Below are 23335 nucleotides of genomic sequence, written 5' to 3' on the forward strand. Positions count from 1 at the left end.
GTTCAAAGTACCTACCTATGAGGGAAGATAGATGAATTAAAGGAAGAACTGTTAAAAAGGAACCAGGACTTGATGGTTTTAAAAGTTCTTAGCCTCAAAATATCTAACTGTGTTTTTGCGCTTCCCTTTTTTTCTTAATTAGTTTGGCCAACCCGTGCTGCAGGGGGCACAGGTTCGATCCCTGATGGGAGAACTAAGATCCTGCGTGCCGTGCGGCATGGCCAAAAAAAAAAAAAAAAAAAAAAACTACTGACTTTTCATTCTAATTTGTTAAATTCTGCTTATAACTTTATTAAGCCCTTCCTTTTTGTTTCTGTCTTACTTTGCTGTTTTCTAGATTTTAATACTATAATAATTTTTCTTCTGATAACTTTTTAGCTATCTTCCATATGTCAAATTCTATTATTATTTTCATGAAATTCGGCAGGTTTAGTCTGCATTCAAAGGTGTTTTTGTTTTTCAACTTTGTTATTAATGTCTAGTTTTATTGCATTGTGGTTTGAGATTGCTCTTTGTACTATTTCTACTCTATCAAATTAATTGGAGTTTTCTTTGTTGCCTATGACATGGCCTGTTTTTATGAATATTCCAAGTATACTTGAGAGGAAGATATATTCTCAGGATTCAGAGCTTACTATATATTTATAATATTTCTTTAATATCCTTACCACCTTTTCATCCATTTGATTAATCTCTTTGGGTTAAGAGAGATATACTGATGTATCTCCTGTTATTATTACTGTATTCCTGTCTATTTCTTGAAAACTGATGTTTAAGGGGATATTAAATATTAATAACAAATCGTCACTGTGAATTATAACCTTAACATTATAAAATGCCCTTCTTTCTTTCAATGCCTTTTTAACCTAAATTTGACTTTTTCATATATCAACACTGTGATTTCTGCCTTCTCTTTCTTTGCATCTGCCTGGTACAGCTTTACCCACTTTTCATTTTTTTATTTTTTATTTTTTTAACATCTTTATTGGAGTATAATTGCTTTACAATGGTTTTACACACTTTTTAAATCTTTCTCTTTTACATAGCTTAGAGTTGGATTTTGCATTGTTGGGAGGTATATCTTTTGGTATTAGAAAGACTATATTTTTGTTTCAGTTATTTCTTTCAAGTTGTCTTTTTCCAATAACCTTAGTCCCTATCCCTTCTTTGCATACTATTTGTTTACTAGTAGGACCAATATTGAAATTAGGCAGTAACCTCTTCTTCTACTTCCTCTCTTTCATTCCCAGGATAATAATTTGAAGTATATTTAAAAATTCTCAGTTAATAACTAAAAAACTACCAGTAAGGTTATCCTGCTTACCATATATTCTTCTGCTTTCCCTGACATTTTTTACAGCTGTAATGTTTCGATACATAATATACTGCCCCCCGTGTCCATCATTTAGTCTTAGCTTTACAGACTAATACGTAGTATATGAAGATCACTCTCACTTTTTCACCCAGTCATTTTGGTTATCTGAACGTGTGCTCTAGGAGATTCTATGAGAAGTCTTAAGATAATATTTCCTGACTTCTATTATATACAGTTTTTCTGAGGACTTTATATTTGAAGTTCGGTATTTAGCTGGATATAAAATGCTTGGCTTGCATTTTATTCAAATATGTTACTCCATTATCTTCTGGCATAAAATGTTGATATCAAATATTTTTCTATAAATCTGACTTTCCTTTCTTAATAAGTGACTTGGTCTTTTTGCCTAAATGACCAAAGGATTCCCTTTTCCCCCAGTTCTGCTGATGCTGTTTGATCATAGTCTGTATTATTTTCTTAATTTTTAAAAATCATTTTGAAATGTTAGGTTAAGTTTTTCTGTTTTCTGTTAGGTTAAGTTCTGCTGATGCTGTTTGATCATAGTCTGTATTATTTTCTTAGTTTTTAAAAACCATTTTGAAATGTTAGGTTAAGTTTTTCATGTTTTGTGAGCATTCTTTCCTTTCTGGAAGAATATTATTCTCCCCATTTTCCTCTTTTTTTTAATAATAATAACTTATATGGAATGTGATCATGGTCCAATCTTGTTGCTCATGTGTCAAAGGAGGAATGAGCCAGGAAAACTTTCCTGGCTTCACTCTCTAGGGTTATTTCTTCTGTTGTTAGCACATGAAGTATTAAAAAACATGGCTGTGTATCTTCGGAGACATGCCACCCCTGCTCCCTTCCCCATTTTCTTTCCTTGGCCCTAGTATTCTTGTCCTCTCAACTTAGATTCTACTCCTAGCAGTTATCTCCTCAGGGTGGGACTCTGTCCTAGAAGAGATTTAGTTGATGAGTATTCATCGGGCACAGACCACTGTAGCACCATTCAATTTTACGTGGTCACCTTATATTCATGTGGGAATTGGGAGCTAGTAAAGCCCCCTCTCAGTTTCCATTGCTGTTTCTCACGGTTTGGCCGACAGGCTTTCCATGTTCACTGGGGACTCCTTCATTGAGATGAGCACCTGTTGGTAATTTGTTTTCTGGAAGTTCCTTTTACCTCTCCTCTGCTTCATTTCACACAATTGCTGATCCTGCTCTGGTCTTGCTGCTGTCTGTGGTTTGGCCTTATCCACTGTTATTTTTGAGGTCTGTGAAGATAACTTGTTACTTCATTTGTTTGGTAGATGTTGCCAATGAATTTTTGGTTTTGCTATCCTAATTGCTCTGTTTTTATGGGGGAAATTCAGGGAGTTTCAAAAACTACCCCACCACTGCTGCCAACTTTTCTCTGAGTTCTCTGTCAGTATAGGTTTCCCTTCTTCTCAACCGCAATCCACATTATTCTGTATCCAGCACCCAACTGTTCTCTTGATAGCATTTGTTTTTCAATTGTTTACTGCCTCTCTCCTTCCCTTTTCAATGTAATCTCTATAACAGCAGAGACCATTTCATTCATTGCTATAACCCCCAGCATATAGCACAGAGATTTCCACAGCAAGCACGCAATAATACTTACAAATGAATAAATAAATGAATGGATGGACAATGCCAGTACTGTTAATCTACATCTGTAGAGAATGAAACTTTCTTTCCTTAAGCTTTCAGTATTCTTGCATACAATCTTCCATCAATTTAAAAGATTTATTCTAATTTGCATTAAAAGTTACTTTGATTACTTAATTTTTTCATTGGAGTAGAGCTGCTTTACACTGTTGTGTTAGTTTCTGCTATACAGCAAAGTGAATCAGCCATAAGTATACATATGTCCCCTCTTTTTTGGATTTCCTTCTCACTTAGGTCACCACAGACCGAGTAGAACCGAGTAGAGTTCCCTGTGCTATATACAGTAAGGCTCTCATGAATATTTTTTAAATCTTTAAAATATTTCATATAATCTTTATGTTCAGAAAATTCCTTAAGCACATAAAAAGATCTAATCCATATATTTTATAAGAAAATAGGCAATGATTTATACTTTATAATTTTCAGTGTTTTATATTTCATAAAAATTTACCAAAAGAATAAAAAATAGATTCTAACTAACCTTATGTTTCTCACGTTTTCTCCTTTTGGACTTTTTCTTCTCTTTTTCTTTCTTGTGTTTTTTCCTTGATTTTCTGTAGGCTTTCTCATTTTTCTGCTTTTCATCCTCTTTTGCTTCCTGTTCTTGAGTTTCTTCAAATCCTGCATCATCTATTTCACCATCTTCTAATTCACCATCTTCTCTGTAAAAGACAATGAAAATTTTAATTTTCAAATGTCAATTCTAAAGAGAATCTTATAGAAACAGTTCCAAAAGAAAAAAAAAGCATGAGCCAAGAATTTAAGTTATACTCATTTAGATCAGGGGTTGGCCAATTTTCTATAAAGGGCTAGATAGTAAACATTTTAAATTTGCAGGCCACACATGGTTTCTGTTGCAAGATCTCTCTTTTTTTAAAACAGCCTTCAAGAATGTAAGAAGCAATTTCAGCAGCCATAGTTTGCCAACCTCTGATTTAGAGTAAGAGCATTGACTCTCACTCAATAAACGAATGAATGCATGAATGCAATACTATCCCAAGGTAATACTGCAATAGTTACCATCTATAATACTAAGCTATCATAAAGAAAGAAAGAAAGAAAGAAAGAAAGAAAGAAAGAAAGAGAGAGAGAGAGAGAGAAAGGAAGGAAGGAAGGAAGGAAGGAAGGAAGGAAGGAAGGAAGGAAGGAAGGAAGGAAGGAAGGAAGAAAAAGAGGGAAAGAGGGAGGGAGGAAGAAAGGGAGGAAGGAAGAAATTAAAACACTTTAGGAAGCAAACATTCTAACTACAGGAAGGAATTTAACTTAGTGGCCCGTAGACAGCTATAAACAGCTTTAAAATAAAAGCAATGTAATATATTAATTCTCACCATAAGAGTAAACTTCAATAAGAAGACAAATTTCAATAGGTAGATAAGTAATCTACCTACTGAAACCTGAACCACAAAAGCAGAATAATAAATTCCTCAACTTGAATCTGTAAAAAATATTCATAGTAAAACCAAACATCTACAAATCTTTATATTAATTATGACATTTTTATAGTTATAGAAGCCCAAATGTTCACTAACAGTATTTTAAAATGCAAATTAACCAACTGATCTACATGGGAAGATAAATACATAAAATAATTTTAACATTTTAACCTGTTTCCATACAGTTTGAAAAAATGCAAACAACTACAAATATTACATGGTGATACAGGAAGATAAATGTCTTTTGTGCCTGGAAGCAAATGAGAAGCACACAAACTATGGTGTGTGCATTTTAAAGATATTTTTAAATTACTAGAAATGTGTGATTTCTAAAATGCAAAACTGATCATGTAGCACTCTCCTGCTAAAAATCTTCAATAATGATGTGATGTCTCAAATTTGCTTCAAACAGTCCACTGAGGATGAAGGAAGTGGTCTCAACAAGATTGGCCATGAGTTGGTAATTGCTGACAACTGTGGGATGTGTATATGAGGATTCGTTCTGCCAATCTATCAATATGTGTTTGAAGTTTTCCGTAATAAAAAAGACAGTATCAGTGATTCCCTTCTGACCTGAGGATGATGTCAAAACTCCTTGACTCCAAAAGGCCCTTTATAATTGAGTCCCTGATTAACCAGCTAATTTCAATTCCTCAAGTCCCCAAGCCTTAAACATTGCCTTAAAAACTCTCATTGCCTTGCTCCTCTCAACATCCACCCTCTCACCTCCTTCACCTGGCTAAGTCCAATTCAATCTTTAGGACCCGGTTTGGATGTCCCTTCCTGCAAGATGCCTCCACTGACTACTCAGGATTAGGCGAGCTGCTCCATCCTAAGCACTAATTCTCATTTCTTTATCTCTGCACTCTACACGTTATGTTTGAATGACTTGCTTTTTGGTTGGTGAAAGCGGGGTATGTGACTGTGTCTTTCATAGCTGTATCTCTAACCCCTAGCACGGTGCCCTGCTTTTTACTGAATGACTGAATGTAAAGTACCCATAACCCTTGCCATTATAGAACAGGCACATAATATCACCCTGTACTGACTGTGAAGTCAATGTTGTTTTTCTCCAGTTTCCATCATAAAATCAGAGGTCTATGTCGATTTAGGTGGACTTGAAAATTTCATGTGAGGCAGGTTCAGCATACTGGCTGTTGTAATTTAAAAAGTTTTGAGCTTTCATAACACTATAATACCTATGGCCCAAGAAGAATGAGTGCATATATTCACCCAAGGACAAGTATAAGAAAGCTTTTTAACAGCTTTAGTCATGATGGTAAAAAACTGTAAACAACCCAAATCTCCATGAACCGGTGAATGGATAAATAGCGTTTTATTTATATAATGGAATACTATAAAGCCAAAACAAAATTAACTGCTGTACTGCTACACACAATACGATGAATGTTATAGACATAAGCAAAAGAAGCCAGACACAAGAGACTATTGTCTGACTCCATTTATATGCACTTCAAGAACAGGCAAAACTAATCTATGGTGATGTGAGTTACAACAGCGATTACCTCTTGGAGGGTTATAGCTGACAAAAAAGGAGTACTAAGAAGCCTCCTAGGATGTTAAAATATTCTCTATAGATGGGTATGGTGATTACTACATATACACGTGTGTAAAAATTCATCAATTCTTAAAAATTCATTTAAGAATTGTGCATTTTTCTGTCTATATGTAAAATCTAAATGCAAACAACAACAAAATCTACAGGTGTTCATCCTTTCTTTTACCACCATTCTCCTCCAGCTTGAGCTCCTTAAAGCATACCTTAAAACCACTAATTCATAATTAGCATTTTTGACTAGAGCTACTTAAATAAAGTACTCAAGCTGAAAATGCTGCACATAATTGTGTTCTGCTTTACTTAAATTCTTTACCTGTGACATACGGGAATTTATATTTGTTATTAAACATAAAACACTGAAAGTTTTATAATTTTTCTTTCTTTTCCTTTAGCCTCTTTATCATTTCAACATTCATACAATAACACATTTAAATTTGTAAATTTATGTTTGGTTACAAAAAAAGGAGAGTAGGGGCTTCCCTGGTGGCGCAGTGGTTAGGAATCCGCCTGCCAATGCAGGGCACACGGGCTCGTGCCCCGGTCCAGGAAGATCCCACATGCCGCGGAGCAACTAGGCCCGTGAGCCACAATTACTGAGCCTGCGCGTCTGGAGCCTGTGCTCCGCAACGGGAGGGGCTGTGAAAGTGAGAGGCCCGCGCACCGCGATGAAGAGCGGCCCCCCGCTCGCCGCAACTGGAGAAAGCCCTCGCACAGAAACGAAGACCCAACACAGCCAAAAATAAAATAAATAATTAATTTTTTTTTTTTTTTTTTAAAAAAAAGGAGATTAAAAGGAAATGAAGAACAATGATCCACACTTCTATGAGCCGCTTCCAACGCTTTAAAAAATCACCTTTGGGCACATATGGAAAGCATGTGTGGCATAATGGAAAGAGACTTAGTAGGAGGAAACCTGGATTCTAATTCCAGCTCTGTCACCAAAATAAAATAAAGCTTTCTTGATTGAGCACCTACCAATGTATCAGATACTAATCCAGCTCTGTGAAAAATCAAAAATAGAAGAGATCATAGAAGTAATTAAGAGTGCTTGGCATTCTCTAGATTTTGAATTAACACTATTATGAAAGTTGTTGTGGTTACTAAACCCAAGATAATTTTTTTAAATTTAATAAATAAAAAATAAAAGTTCCGAAGTCAACCATATATGGGTGACTTTTTATTAATGTGAAAATAATAGAATGATTATGTCCTTTTTAGAAGGAGTCATATTCATGTCACAGACATGTACATAACTGTCCAGTTAATAAACAAAATTATTTTTAAAAGAATTTCTCTCAGGCAAATCCATAAAGACAGTTAGACTAGAGGGAAGAATGGGGAATGATGGTCAATAGGTACAGAGTTTTTTTTTAGGAGTGATGAAAGTGTTCTAAAATTAGATAGTGGTAGCAGTTGCATAACTCTGGAACATCCTAAAAATCAGTGAATTGTATACTTTAAAAGGCGAATTCTATCTCAAAAAAGCTGTCATTTTAAAAAATAACAAAATAAAATTTTAAAAGATTTCATCTCTAGATTTGAATATCCAGACTGGAGACAACTAGAGAAAATCATAATACACTGTAGTATAAATTAAAGACTCTGAAACTGGGCAATGCCCTCACTGTTCTTATTCTGAGGTAACTAGTCACTAAATCCTTACAAATTGATATGCCTCAATAGAGAATTTTACTTTTCTCCATTTTGATATTGTTGGCTATTAAAATAAATTAACCTGAACCATTCAGTCTTACCTCCACAGGTTCTGCTTTTTCTTTATGCTTGCCTAAAGGCTCCTATTACAAGCTACAGATCAGAAACTGAGTCTTCTGGAAGAAACACAAAAGCCTCAATAAAAGACTATCCAAGTGCTCCTGATGGATGATATTACAAAGATATTACTCATGAACACAGGCTTCCTGGGATAAGCTGATACGATCACTACAAAAAAGGCATTTTTCAGAGTTGACAAGTTTATAGAAGTAGACTGCTTATCCTAAAACCAAGAGAACACAAATTTTCTAGATGCTTGAAAATTATTGCTTGTAGCACTTTTCATGCTTTGTTCTAATTCATCCTGTCATTTCTCCCTTACCATGGATGATCATGTAGGGGAACTGCTCTGTACCAGCGCCCTGGCAGCCCTACATGTCTCCACATAGGCTACACAGGCAAGGCTCAACCACAGGCTGACCTAAACCTTAGCAGACGCCCTGTGGTCCCCCCAAAGTATGGAAAGATAGGTGCTGCTGCAAGGCTATTTCTCACCCACCTCCTTATTTCGTGGGAGGCTGCTATAAGGCAATTTCTCATCCACCTTCCCTGCTTCCGGTGAGGACTCAGATTTTCCACCTTGCCCACTCCTAAGTATACAGCTGCAGGCTAAAAAAACTGCGTAGCTGCAGTATGGAAACTGTTCCTCAGCAACAAGAGTGCCCTACCACTCACATTACCTATGATCCTCTGCCCTCTTTGATTTCAGTGTTATCCTGTAGGACAAGGGACACGAGAAGCTGACCCCATGCTGATCTTGAATTTGTCGTCTATGTATGAAATAAACTCTCTGAATCTTACACGCTGAACCTGTAAGCAGGTGTCACAAAAAACTTGCTTGGGTCTAGGATTTGCCCATGCCTACTCTGATTGTTTCCCTCAATCTGTATAGCTTATGTATGACCCTCTTGATTAAGCCTTAACCTAACTCCCTACCTTATACCTCCAAAACTAGGTATTTCCCCTCAAGGAAAACACTGGCTGGCCATATTGGGGTCATGGAAGAGCTACCTAACTTGAGTTTTTGTGCTTTTATGTTTATCCCAAACCGGACCTTGAACATTTGCATCCTAGATGGTTTATCACCATTTGTTTCAGAAAAAGTTTGTCTTTACAAATTACCAGTGGTAAAATCTGGATACCTACCAGCCTTCAAATCACTTTTATCCTTATCCTTTACCCAATACATTCTTACACCCTCTGGAATGTATTGGTTTGCAGAAACTCAGCTTATCGCTTTATGACTATCTACAGACATGGCAATTTTCACTTGGTTTGTTTTACTCCCCAAGCCAGTCTTAGAACTTAGTCAAAGTCTCAACCCAAATACAAATTCCTTCAGGAATGGGATTTTGTACAAATATATGGGCAAAATTATATATTTTAATTAGCCTAATAGCCTTCATAGTCCTATGACAACCTTTGCAAATTTTGTTTAATTCTATGTATGTTATCTGTACCCCAGAGAAAACTGAGAATTCCTTTGTTACTTTTGTTACAAGTAATTGCTCTTTTGTTTTTAAAACTATATGTGGCCCTTCTAATCTTTATTTCCTGAATCAACAACATGCTTTCTCATATTTACTTCATCAAAACCTAACTTGCATATATAAAGTATTTATAACAATGTAATAATTAGACATCTTTACATATTTCCTTCCTATCTCCTTCAGGAGACCATGCTTCTCTGGGAGTGTCTGAAGGGACACTGATCTCCCTAGAGAAAAACAAACAAACAAAAAAACTGTTACTCCCTTAAAGCTAGAATCCTTAGGGCTCTATCTTCAACTAAGGGGGTCATATAACTTGAAAAATATATCAAAAATGTGTTATTAACATTGACTGAAAGAATAAATAATACTGTAAAGCCCTAAAAGTACAACAAACTAAAGTCATTGATCCAAGTGGTTGTAGGTAACAGCATAGCCCTGGACTTCTTCCTGGCAAGCCAAGAAAAATATACAATATGGCTGACACTTCCTGCTTCTTATGGAATAATTCCATAAGGAAAGTTGACCAATCTATACTCAAACTAAAAGACAACTTGGCTATCAAATGTGGGCTCAGCAGGAGCCTTAACATCTGACCTCCTGGTCAAGTGAGGAATCTTTGGTCATCATTCTCAAGTGCCTTCCAGTTTCTCCTTTTAACAGTCATCGACAGTCTTACTTTTCTTTCAATGCCTGGTCTCCAGAGTCAGATATGCTACTGCACAGCTGTTATTTCATGAGATGGTACAAAAATTTATTTTTATAACAGAAGGAAAACAAAGGGACTCAGTTAAGCCAAGGCCTTTAATCAGAGTTCCTACAAGATCGTAGCGTACATGTTAACTTGCTGTTTATGTGAGTAGGACAAGGGGAGACTGTTAAAACTCTGCCAAGTTCCCAACATGCGCATACAAAAAAAGTGCTGACTGTGTGTCCTTGAGCCTAACAGACACTTTCATATCCCTCCTCAGACATCGTCATAAAGCAATGCCTGTGCTTTTGTGACAGAAGCAGAAAAAAATCAAAAGGAAGAATTTCTATTTCCCAAATGAACCAATCAGAACTTAATACCTAGAATTCCTCCCAATATGTAATAAACATTTTATATTCCTCTTTATCCCTTCCACTTTCAGCATGGAGAGACACACTGAACTTGTTTCTTAGCCAGCAAGCAGATTAACAGATTAATTTTGCCTTTTTTTTTAAGGTTCTGATAGAGTTCTATTATTCCTTGGAAGCTATTTATAGACACTTTTATTGAACAAACTATAAAATATGTAAATAAATCACAGTTAAAATTCTAAATCTTAAAACAACGCTAAGACTAAGATTAGTTTACATAGTGGCATGCCAGAAATCCCTGACTAATTTCTAGATGTAAGCTGCAAATTTGACCCTGAGCTTTAGGAAACAGGATAAGGTATAAGACAACAGTGCTTTTAGAACAAGAACAGATCCGTTGCTCAAGAGAAGCACAATTTTGTTTCTGGGAGTGAGAAGGGAGAGAAATTTCTCCTCTGAGTCCTTATAAAGACAATATTATCAGATACAATGGGCAGTACTTGATACAATGGACACTATCTTCAACAGTGTCCATACAACAGTTTATCACTTACAGCGTACCCCAATTTGAACCAAGGGCATGATGCCAAAGTTCAATTGAGAAGAAGCAATTATATGAGGAAAACAAAGTAATATTGTCCAAGTACACAACTGTCTGTATGTTTGTAAGAATCTTCTGCCCTCCCAGCAAAAAAAAAAAAAAAAAGTGCCATTCATTCAACATATTTACTCACTACTGTCCAATTGGGGATACGATGGTAAACAAAAAAGATAACGGCTTTCTTCTCTCATGAAGTTTTCAATCTAGTGATGGCGGAGACAGACAACAAAGAATCACACAAATAAATTTAAAATAACAACCATATATGAAGGAGGTAAAAGTGCTATGAGTGTACACAATAGGGAAGAATCATCTGTCAGGGAAGTCTGGAAGGTTTTCCCTGAGGAAGTCATGAATGAACTGAGATGATGAGTTAGCCTAGGAGAACAGGGGTAGGGAAGGCCCTCTGGCAGACAGAGAAAATAGGATGAGCAAAATTTCTTCGCATGAGAAGTGAGACAGGAACGGAGACAAGGCCAGTGTCACGGATCATAGAGGAAAGGGGAGAAGCTGGTTCGTAATTATACTGGAGTGATGGGTAGCACTAGATCATGCAGGGCTTCGGGCATGTTTGGAGTTTATCCTAGAGAAATGAAAAAACACTGGAAGTGTTTCCAGGAAAGGAGGCATTGTAATTAGATCTCCATTTTGAAATACAAATTTAATTGAACGTGAAAAACAGATCTAGAGGAGAGACAAAACAGATACGGGAAAAGCAGGATGCCACTGCAACAATCCAATGTGAGTCCAAAAGAAGAATGGAACAGATATGGAGATGCTGATACTAGATGCACTCCACTCGAATACAGTCACTCTGTTACTGATAGGAATGTTTTTTCTCCAACAGTCTTGAGGCAAAAAAAAAAAAAAAAAAAAAATTAGCTGAAAGCTACTAATATCGAGAAATGAATAGACTATTATCCTTCAGGCAGTCCTCTGTGAATATTACAAACATTCCCATGATTTATACCTTTAAAATGTCACCTCATTATTGCTGAGACCATTCCTTTGAATAGGGTCAAGATTTCCCTTAAAAATAGTAAGGATATGAATGAATAATATGTTAATCTTCTCTATCATAGCAGCACGTAATCCCAATCATTTAAGCCTCAAATTATTCAAAGAAGGCATTATTATAATTATCTGATGCAGTAATGAATGTATCAGTAACATAATAAAGAAACATCTAAATTCAAGCAATGTAACTTCCTGGTGAACTTCCAGTATAAATTTGGTGCAGAGTACACCATGAAGTTATTAAATTAACAACCTTTTGAACAAAGAAAAGGAGTCCTTAGAGGGAGATTTATGCTTTTATTTAAACACATTTTCAGGAAATAACAAAGATTAAAAACAAATGATCTATACATTCAACTAAAGCACTTGGAAATGGGTAAACTGAAAAGAAGAGTGAAAATAACACATGTGAGGACATACATCAACAAAATAGAGAAAAACAATAGAGAATACAAAATAAAACTAAAGGTTATCTTTTAAAGAAGCATTACAAGTCCCCATTCACTACAGTACCAGGTTGTCTTAGTCCTGCAAGCATTCAAATCTAGATATGAACAAACAGAAAGTGTAAATGATTCCATTTTAGCTGTAATAAGTTAACTTTGTTTCCCCATAAAGGCCAAAATATTGCCTGGAACAGAATCTTTCAAAAGCTTGGGGCCATCAGAGGATTATGGATATATGACTTCTATTCCTCAGCAATTTTTCATCTATACTTTTTGTCATCTAATTATTTCACTATTTGTCTATCTCCAATTCCAGCTAATGTGTTCATGATAAACTAATATTAATTCTGAAGTAAAATAACACCTCAATCCAAATTTGTAGTGAAAAAATAAAATTATTTTTACATCATCATATAATACGATTGTTAACAATTACTGAGCACTCACTAGGGTGCCAGGCATGTTGGGTCAGTTCATTTTACCCTCATGTTAACTCTACGAAATACAGTTGACCCTTGAACAACATGTGGGTTAGGGGTGCCGACCCTCCACACGTAATTTATAGTCGGCCCTCTATATCAGAGCTCCTCAAAACCATGGTTCCGTATCTGCAGATTCAACCAACCCAGGTTCGTGTAATACGTAGTCTTTCCTATTGGAAAAAAAAATCCAAGTGGAAGTGGACCCACGCAGTTCAAACCAGTGTTGTTCAAGGGTCAAGTGTAACTATTATTATCCCCATTAAACTGGTGAAGAAAGGAGACAAAAAGCTTAACTAACTCTGCTAGTAGATGACAGAGCTAGAACCCAGCCTAGGCCGTCTGATTCCCAGGCCCATCTTTCTTAACCCTGTTGCTATAATAGTCACAACATGTGTTTGGTCTTAGGAAGAAACTGCAAATAGCTAAACCCCTTAATAGTAGCTGATATAGAGATTAAGAACCGTACCAAACGGTGGATAGCACATGAGGGTGTTTACTGTAAAAATTTTTTCAACATTTTTGTATGTTTAAAGTAATAAAATTTGGGGAAAAAGAAACTTCATCAACACAAGATTTGGGTGGTATTTTAAGAGATGATACAGAGAAACTGTTGCGGTCTGGAAGTTGCATTTCTGACATGTAAAGTAAATGTGCTATACTCCAATACAAATTAACTAAAAAAAGAGTAAATGTGAGTTACTTCAATTCCACAGGAGTTATTTTAATGTTTGTCAGGAAACAGAGCCACCAGGCTAGACCAGTTGGACTGATGCTATAGGGTTTTCTTTTTATTGAATAGTATGTTTTTAACTGCTCAAAGGAAAATTTTTTTATTGAACAGATTAAAAAAAAGAGGTAAAAAGTCTTGATCAAATCATGAGAGCTGGAAAATGGGTCTCCCTATTTCATTTCAGGGTTCCAAGCAAGCTGATAAAAAGGGGTGCAGTTCAGGTAACCGCCTAACAAATGAAATTCTCTACATCAAAGTCAGAGAGGGGAAGAAAAGAGAGGAATGTTGGAAGAAACGAAAATTGCTATGTCATTACTAAGGTTTGCCATTCAATTAAAACAAGACGGGGCTAAGAACCAACATCCAGAAAAGAATGTGTAATACTTAATAAGGTAGTTGGCTTTGACCCAAACCAAAATCAAACAGACAAAAAACCTCTCTTATTTAATGAGGACCCAGGGCTCTGGCAAAGTGAGGTCACCTGAACCTGGAAATTAAAGTAGGAGTGTTAAACAAGAAAAGTAACCAACAACAGATTTCTTAAAAGGACTATTTAATGCTTTAAACTTGTGGTATGTTAAAACTGAATACTTAAAAAAAATCATAGTAGGGCAGAAGAAGAAAGGTTCTAGAGCCAGAAGGATGTGGGTTCAAATTCTGCTTCTAGGTATATGAGCTTGAACAAATGATCTCAATCTCTAATATTCAGTTTCCTCATCTACAAAATGTAATGAATCAATTTACCAGCACAGAGTTAAGGACTAAGTGAGATAAAGTTAGGTAATTACTTCGCACTGTACCTAGTAGACAGCCCTCAACAAGTTTCCTTTCTTCTTGTGATCTACTTGAAATACATGCATTTGAATAAAATGGGTATGCTAGACTACAGGTACTTCCACAGAAATTGGGAAAGGTTATAAATCCAAGGAGCATGGATTCTAATGGGAAATTTCTCTTATTTTCCTTCAGAGAATAACAATGAAAAGCTATCTGAAACAAGTAGAAGCAGAAAGGAATCTGGGGTAGACTAAATTTGGAGTCTGATCCTGAGGGTATTTCTACTTATCCTATCATTAAGCAACACCTAGCAACGACAGTCTGTGTGAAAGCTTCCATATTTCCAAAGTCTCCGGAATGCAGCAAGACAAAAGATGGAGTATAACACCTAGTATTCAGAGCGATTATAATGACAATACATATTCATGATGATCCTAAGTAACTAAGAAAAAGCTAAATCAGTAACTGTCTATTTAGTAAGACAGGAAGGCATGCCATGTTTTTTAAGAGTTCCTTCCAAAAAATTCACAAACTTGGTTTCTGATAAAATCTTTAATGCTTAATTCCCAGCCCCCATCCAATGCCAGCCAGAATAGGTACTGTTGTGTATTAATTTATGAAATTAAATTTTTTTAACACATCCTTAAACTTGTATGTTTAACATCATGAAGGAAAACCATATCATTCCTCAAACATCCTTTATGCCATGAGCGGAGACTATAACATAATTAAAACTGAATTAGCTTGCCATAGTTTTGAGACTACATTTTAAAAATTCGTTTTTTTGGCCCTGCCATGTGGCTTGCACGATCTTGGTTCCTCGACAAGGGACTGAACCCAGACCACGGCAGTGAAAGCCCGGAATCCTAACCACTAGGCCACACCCTAAAATTCTTTTTTATATTTCATTCACTATCTTTGCTATCTCACTAAGCTAAAATTAATTTACTTTCATTCCCTTTCAATTTATCCTTTTGATTTAGGTCCTCTGATATTGACCAGAGAAGCTAGAAATCCAACAGAAATGAATCTCAGCAAATAAAATACCTTTAGAATTTGAAAGCCAGAAAACAATCTTCTAGGCATCATGATATCAAAACAAAAGTTGAAGAAGTCTTGTTGAATGAATCTATAATGAGCTGGGTAAAACTGCCTGTGACCCAATAATATCCAAAAAGGATACTTGGTATATAAGTGTCCAATACCCCAAATTAACTGATAACCAGATTAACTGTAATATGAGGAACTGGGGCTCCAGGATTTGGGGAGTGTGGTGGGAGTATATATATTTTTTAAATCCAAAATAGGCTTTGCCTGAAGTATCCAACTAAAGTACCTTTCTTCGTTCTACCTTGGCCTCCTTCAAGTCAGCTCTGGTATCCCTGAATGTGACATGATCAGGGATTGTGTGATCATTAGTTTAGTGTAACAAGGTCATATATTAAAAGGCCATGTCAAGTGAATTTACTGTTAGTATCTGAATATTCATTTTCCAAGTTAAGAAGGTATTTTAGGTACAACTTAGAACTAGAATCTCCTTGTGTGCGTTATATATTGACATTTTATGAATTAGATGAAGTATAAATGTACATTAATGCAAGAGAAAAATGTCACAATTGATTATGAAAGCTATTTTATGTACAAATTAATTTTCAAGTAGTCAAATAGAAAAATAGAGTAATAATACTGCAAGAGTGAGTTAGCTGATGACTTTAGAAAGAATATTATATCCTTTTTGAACTGACAAATAATTATAAAAATTTAAATAAAAAATGCAAAGCAGAATAATAGAAATTATACGTCATAATTCTAACTTTGTTCAATTATTTGGCATACTAATATTCCTAACATTCAACAAAATAACTTCTAAAGACCATGTTTAGTTTTTAATTATTTAATTCCATAAATCTTTCAAGAAAAAAAAAATCCTATTTGGGAATTCACATCTTTTGTGGATAAATGAAAAACAGAATGTTAACTTTGCTACCTCAAAACTTCATGAGGAGAAAAAACTTCAGTTATGTGCAACATAATCAATCATGTTTGCCCCAGAGAGTTAAAAAATATATAAAAAAGAAAATGTTAGAGGAAAAAAAAGTTCCCTCAACTATCTTGAATTCCACTAATCTCAGTTGAAAATGACCCTCCATTCACTATCATGTGCATTACAGTAATCACAGGAGTACCTAACAAGAGGCAGTGCTGAAAATTGTTACTGTACTGTAATGTCCTATTTTAAAAATTAGATCACTAAAATTTCTAATAATAAATTGTAATAATTTGAGGGACAATATTTCAGATTTATTCATATATTCCAAAAGTTTAATCTATGGCTTCAGCCCTAGCTTTGGTCAAATATTGGTTTTCACACTTGGACATTTGGCATTCGGAAAAAAAAAAAAAAAAAAAAAAATATATATATATATATGTAATATATATAAAGTCAAATATGTAGGTATTTCTAACTTAGATGCGTTATTCTATTTCATTTTCATTTGCTTGCACAAAACATAATTTTAAAACAGACTCCTATGTACTCCAAGGGTGTAGAAAAGAAATCAACCCACAATCTCCTTTATAGGCCAAAGAGTAGAGGTTATAAAGAACTTAACCCCACACACAAGTACTAGTGATCTAACATTTTATTGTCAGCTGCAAGTGTTCAAGGAAAATCCAAGCAAAGACGTAACGGTTCTGAGGCTTCCCCGGTGGCACAGTGGTTGAGAATCTGCCTGCCAATGCAGGGGACACGGGTTCGAGCCTTGGTCTGGGAAGATCCCACATGCCGCGGAGCAACTAGGCCCGTGAGCCACAACTACTGAGCCTGCACGTCTAGAGCCTGTGCCCCGCAACAGGAGAGGCCACGACAGTGAAAGGCCCGCGCACCGCGATGAAGAGTGGACCCCGCTCGCCGCAACTAGAGAAAGCCCTCGCACAGAAACGAAGACCCAACACAGCCAAAAAAAAAAAAAAAAAAAAAAAAAAAAGAGGTATCGGTTCTTCTGACCTCTTACGAATTTTCAATGAATTCCCTTAATAGTTTGAAACTTGTGTTTTCTATAGTTAAAAATTTGTAGATTTAAGTTAGTTAATTTAATTGATTTCATAATCCCTTTTAAAATAATGTGAAAAAGTAATATTCTTTATAAGTTCAATTTTTAATGTTTTAAGATTTAGAAAAACCCTTTGTCATATAAGATGAATTTATAATGAACTAGGATGAAGTTGCCTGTTATCAAGTAATACCTCAAAAAAACAAAACAACAACAAAAAAACTTTCAAGTGTCCCAAATCCAACCTAGCATCTGATATCAGATTTCCTATCTTTATGACAAAATGGAGGCAACATAAAATGAAGACATTAATATCTGTTCTTTCTATATGGACCAAATGAATTCAAGTACGTTAATTATAAACAGCAACATATGTATATTATTGAATATCATGAGTTCTAAATCTAGGTTCTTTATTTTTGTACCACTTTTATAAACAGATTGTTATTTTTATGTGGTTTTATAATTTTAATAATTAACTTAGGACACCTTAAAAACTCGATTTACATGACTAAATTGGCATTCTGATATGTATATATACATTCTCATGTGATGAAGATGTCTATTCTACCATAAAAGTGTGGGCTCTGGAGTCAGATTATTTGAGTTCCCACTGATTTACTCTGTGAATTTGAGAAATTTACCAATCTCTTGTTTACTGGAGTCAATGCCTTCCCTCACTAGGCAATTAGTTAATTTATTCATTCTTCCAGTTTCATTGAGATATAATTGACATACAGCACTGTGTAAGTTTAAGGTGTACAGCATAATGATTTGACTGGTTGTTTGTAAAACCAGACATTGTGTAGGACATTAAAGTGAACTCTGATGTAAGAAAAGGCATCTGCAACTTTTCAAATGAAAATTATTGACTTCTTAAAGTAGGAAGGGAGATTGGAAGTGATCTAGTTCAACTACCTTATTTCACAAATAAGAAAAATAATCATGAAAAAGAAGAGAGCATTAACCAAGCTAGAGGAAAAACTAGGATCAGAACCAAGGTTTCATTCAGAAAACGGAGCTCTCTTAAATATACCACATTTCAATCCCAAACAATTCAAGAAGTAAAGGCTAGAACTTACTGGATTACTTCCCCATGCAAACTTAATGAAGAGTTAAAAATAACACTGCAGGTAGGAGTTTGCATTCTGGATTCTTACCTAGGCTCTATCTGTGGGATCTCAGAGAAATTACTGAACATTGCAATACTATATTACCTCATGGAATTAATGTGCGAGCCAAAGGAAAGCCCTGTTACAAATGGAAAGTGTAATCATCTTCTTCACCCTCACCTCTTCATACTCTCCGGTGTAAGGTTTCAATCGCTATGTGGGGGAGGGAAAGGAAGGGGAAATATAAACTACTACAATTCTGACTAGCTGGAGTTTTGGTGATCTCGGTTTACAAGAGGAAGGAAAGCGGGGAGAGGAGGAAAAGAAGGGGAAGGTTGTTCATCGTGGGCAAAGAATAACTTCCTCCCAAAGGAAAGTATTACCCATACCTCCTATCAATTAGACTCTGAGAATCACAAGCTCTCATACTGATCATGTTAAAATTATCCTATTCCCCAGTGTAGGCCCTTAAAACTTTTTACCTTTAGCATATTTCAAAAAATGTAACAATTACTTGGGCATACATTTATCTTTCCTTCTCAACTGTAGATGTGTCCAGAACAGGGCCTCATAGTATTTAGCCTTTAAGAGTTATCTGTGAGTTGTTTTAATTAGGTCAACATCCAGCTGAAATATAAAGCTAGGTGGCTGGAGCTGTGCCTAAGAGAACTGGATGAAAGGGAAGAACTGAACGCAAAGAGAGACAAGAACTTTATCTCCCTTTGACTTGCTCCAACTCCTTCTCCACCTCTATTAATTAATTCTAAAGATCTATGCAGAAGTCCTCTTCTAACAGTCTACGTAGTCACAAGTTCATTTATAGGTATTTTTATATTAATAACACTTTATAAAAATACAATGTTTTCACTCCAGGCATGAAAATATTTAAAGGAAAGTACAAATGGGTATTTTTTTTTAAAGTTAACTCATTTGGCAAACAAATCTTATGCAATATGTTCACCATATAAAACATGTACAAGAAAACACTTTTTTAAAAGAAAAAATTGTGCATTCTGTGAATTTCCATTTATATGTAGAATCTAATTCTCATGTAAACCATCATAGTAATATTTTAATTTGTATAATTATACCAGTTGTAAGTAAAAATCATAGATTTAACTTTTTTCCTGCACTCACACAGTATCTTAATTTTCAAAAATGACAAAAAAAGAATATCCGTGAGACAATGCCAAGCTCCAAATACCAGAATTCATATATCTTCTCCATCTAATTCACGGAAACTTTTATTACAGTATAAAATAACTATAATATGAAAGCACAGAATATTTTGGGATTCCACAGATTAGTCCATTTTTTCCCAAATTTCTTAAGAATTACCCAGGGAGCCCATTAAAAATACAGATTACCACAATCCTCCCCTAGAGATTTTTTTTTTTTTTTCCCCTAGAGATTTTGATTCAGTTGCTCTGGACAGGACAAAAATCTTTATTCCTCAAAGTGATTCTGATGATTAGCTAATATTGATCTAGTATAGTGGTTCTCAATTTGATACATGTTAGAATTACCTGAGGAGCTTTAAAAAATCTTAAAGCTCAGACCAATGGAAACGATTTCAACATTTTTTAAAAAGCTCCCCAGAGAAGGTTGAGAACCACTGATCCTGCAGAACTCGAAAAATTCTTATACAACCCTCTTAACAATTAAGAAACTAAGCCTGCTCAAGTTCACAAAGCTAAGTGGTAGCAAAGTTGGAGCTAGAACCACTTCTCCTGAATCCTAGTTCACTTTGTTTTTAGATATAGTTGTTTTGTTTTTCATGTAGGTTGACTAAAAAAGGTGTGAAAAAGATAAACCTTCTTGCCTCAGAATAATACTGCCACTTAACAAATGGATAAATTAAAACAGAGCTAATCTTTTTGCTTCAGAAATCACTAGAAAATAGTTTTCTTAATCCTAATATAAAACAAAAAAAGACTAAATACACTACTGCTTAATCCCTACTTGCTACCACCAAGCTGGTTATATATCTTACAAAGAATTATTTAAAATTTTATTTTTAATTTCTAATTCAGTGTTTTAAAATTTCAAATTCTTTTTAAAGTTTGGCATCACAGTTCCTTACTAGAAAATTAATTCGATATCTGAATTTGGCAACATGGTTGCTTCCTTATGTATAATACATAATTCTACATATTGACGTTGCTCTGTGAACTAACAGGAGAACAGATTTCCTTCTTTCACACAAAAGAATGAGTTTTAGGTTGCATTAGCAAAACCCCATCACTGGTTTGTCCACAGATAGAGTGGGAAACTTCGCAGGTTATTAGTTAACCCATTCCAAGAATTTTCGCATTTTAATAACAGGATAATGTAAAATAATCATGAAAAATGTGTCAAGTGCAAGCGTACGTACCCATAATTTTTTTTAAGAGCATTTTTGACTTTCTAAAAATTACGACACGTTTAATTAACTTGCCTTCTGGCCGTCTACATTTATTATTACGGTACCAAGATTGTTAAAATAACATTTTTATCCCTCTCAAAGTTGCCAGATATTTCGATATTTCAAATTTCAGTAATGTTTGTGATTTCTGCTTTTGGATTAAAAAAAAAAAAAAAAAAGTGTTTGGTATACTTTACCAAAACAGGTCACATTACTCCACAGGTAAAACTTCAGCAATTTGTATACAGCCTAGAGTACAATGTATACTTTTGATTAATGCTATTCACAAGGGAGTAACTGCCGGGTTCTGGATCTTTTAAATTTTCTAAATAAGAATCAGATGCAATGGATTTTGTTCCCAGCAATTTTAATGAATGAAAGCCCACCCTTTCTTTTTTAACGATTAAGATGGATATCAATATGAATTCAAAACCTAACCTTAAGGATGCTACTTGCGCTATTTAAAATAGTAAATATCCGCAAACCGTTAAACGGAACGAAGAATGGGCCTCTTAAGCCATAGTAAAGATAAAAAATCAGAATCTCAGTTAAATGTTCAAATGATACATCACAGTATTTAGAAAATCGGGCTAGACTGGACGATCCGTGGAGTTTTTACTTTAGGAGAGATCTGTGCTACACTCAGGTTTGCAAACTCTCTAACTATTTTGTGTTAACATTTGAAACTTGCCATTTCAAATTGCGAGGGGTAAGCCTGTACAGATACACGGCCTTTAGGAGCTGCTTAAAATTTTCCTAGAAAAAGACCAAAAAACCACACATGTTTATTTTTAGGAGTGTACTAGGGTAGTAGTCAAATAAATCACCAGTTATTGACAATTCTTGGCGGGTCCTCGTCGGACGGGGACGCCGGGCCCCGCACCGGGAACCGCTTCCTCCGAGCGCGGGCTGGACCGCAGCCCCGAGCCGGCGCGCGGGAGCCGCCCGGCGCCGCCGAGCCCGCCCGGGGGCGGGGGGCTCGCACATGCGGCCGGGGGCGGGGCCGGCCGGGAAGGACCCCGCGCGGGGAGGCGGGCGCGGCCGGGCCGGCCTCCCCGCGGCCGCGGGCCCCGGGCTCTCCATCCGGGCGCACGTCATGGGACGGATGGAGCCACACAGAGACGTCTAAGTCATGCAGGAGGCGCGCGGCCCCGGCCCGCTCCCGCCGCCCCAGACCCCTCCTCTCAGCCGACAGAAAGACAGACAAGAAGGGTTCCCGACCTGTCGTGCCCTGCATGTTCAGAGTCTGTCATGTTTGGTCAAGAACGGGGCGGGGCTGGAGGGCAGGTCTGCGAGGCCGGCGGCGGCGGGGCGCGGGGAGGATCCCTGCGCCGCCTGCGGGTACCTGCTCCCGGCCGCCGCCGGGAGGTGACGAAGTGGTAAAAACTCACGGTTACTAGTGAGCGACACAGACACAGACTTTCCAGTCTATTAACAACCACGCCACAGAGGTGGGGCTCTAACTGCAAACACTGGGCCACGGCCCCGCGCTGCCGGCGCTGCCGCTTTAGTCTCTATTCGCCGCCGGTGGCTGAGGCTTGGGAGCGGGCGGGCGGCGCGCAGCGACGCGGGGATTTGGACAGTGGCCGTAACGGTGATTTCTCCTCACCAACATGGCGGCACCCGCGACAGGCGACTCGGTAAAATGGCGCCTGCCGCAACACCTAGCCCGGGACTAAAGGGCAGGAGAGATTCCTCCGCGTGCCGCGGCCCTTGCCCAGCCCGCCGGGGCCGAGCGCGCCGCCCATTGGAGGAGACGCCCCGTCAATCACCTCCGGGGGCGAGCTCTCACGCTTCCCCTGCGAAGCGGCGGAGGAGGCAGTCTCTGATGGCGGTGCCGGGCGGCGCCTGGAGTAGTTCAGGGAGGGGGTGGCGTCCCGCGGGACCTGCAGTGCTTCCGCGCCTCCAGGGCTGGTCCGCGGCGGTCCGCGGTTTTCCCTGCAAGACGCCGCCTCCCAGTGATGGGGAGTTTCAGACGTGCCCTAACAGACGGGCCCTTAAAGCCATGAGCGGGTGTGAGCCCGGGTGGGGTAATAACTCGCGGCTGCTGAGTCGTCATTTATTCTTTTTTTTGAGTCGTCATTAAAAAAAAAAAAAAACAAAAACAAACCTTGGTTGCTTAAATAATGGGGAAATGTACTTTCTCGTTCAAGGTTGTAGCGAATGTCTCTTTTTGTAATGTTTAATACTCAGAATCACGTTGTGAGGAAAACTTGGCATGTAACTTTTTCTGATATTTAATACTAAATTTACCTACCCGGTTATTAGTTAATAATGACAGAAAAATCGTTAAAAGAATCATATAGGTTTTGAATTATTTCATGAAAACGTTGATATTTTATATGCAAAATACATACGAATATTTTATA

At 36.9% G+C, this 23335-nt stretch overlaps 1 protein-coding gene across 2 annotated transcripts in view; it reads right to left on the bottom strand.

The window, feature by feature from the left end:
• Positions 1-22611, bottom strand: part of ZC3H6 (zinc finger CCCH-type containing 6) — a 53346-nt gene extending 30735 nt beyond the window's left edge. For both annotated transcript variants that reach the window (XM_068564630.1, XM_068564629.1), the window contains exons 1-2: positions 22188-22611; positions 3489-3669 (exon numbers count right to left, since the gene is read on the bottom strand). In XM_068564630.1, coding sequence (XP_068420731.1) covers positions 3489-3669; positions 22188-22219 — 213 coding nt within the window. In that variant the 5' untranslated portion in view covers positions 22220-22611. The remainder of the gene's footprint in view (positions 1-3488; positions 3670-22187) is intronic.
• Between the last annotated feature and the right edge of the window lie 724 nt (positions 22612-23335).

The sequence above is a fragment of the Eschrichtius robustus genome, chromosome 15 (genome assembly GCF_028021215.1).
Source record: "Eschrichtius robustus isolate mEscRob2 chromosome 15, mEscRob2.pri, whole genome shotgun sequence".
NCBI lineage: Eukaryota > Metazoa > Chordata > Mammalia > Artiodactyla > Eschrichtiidae > Eschrichtius > Eschrichtius robustus.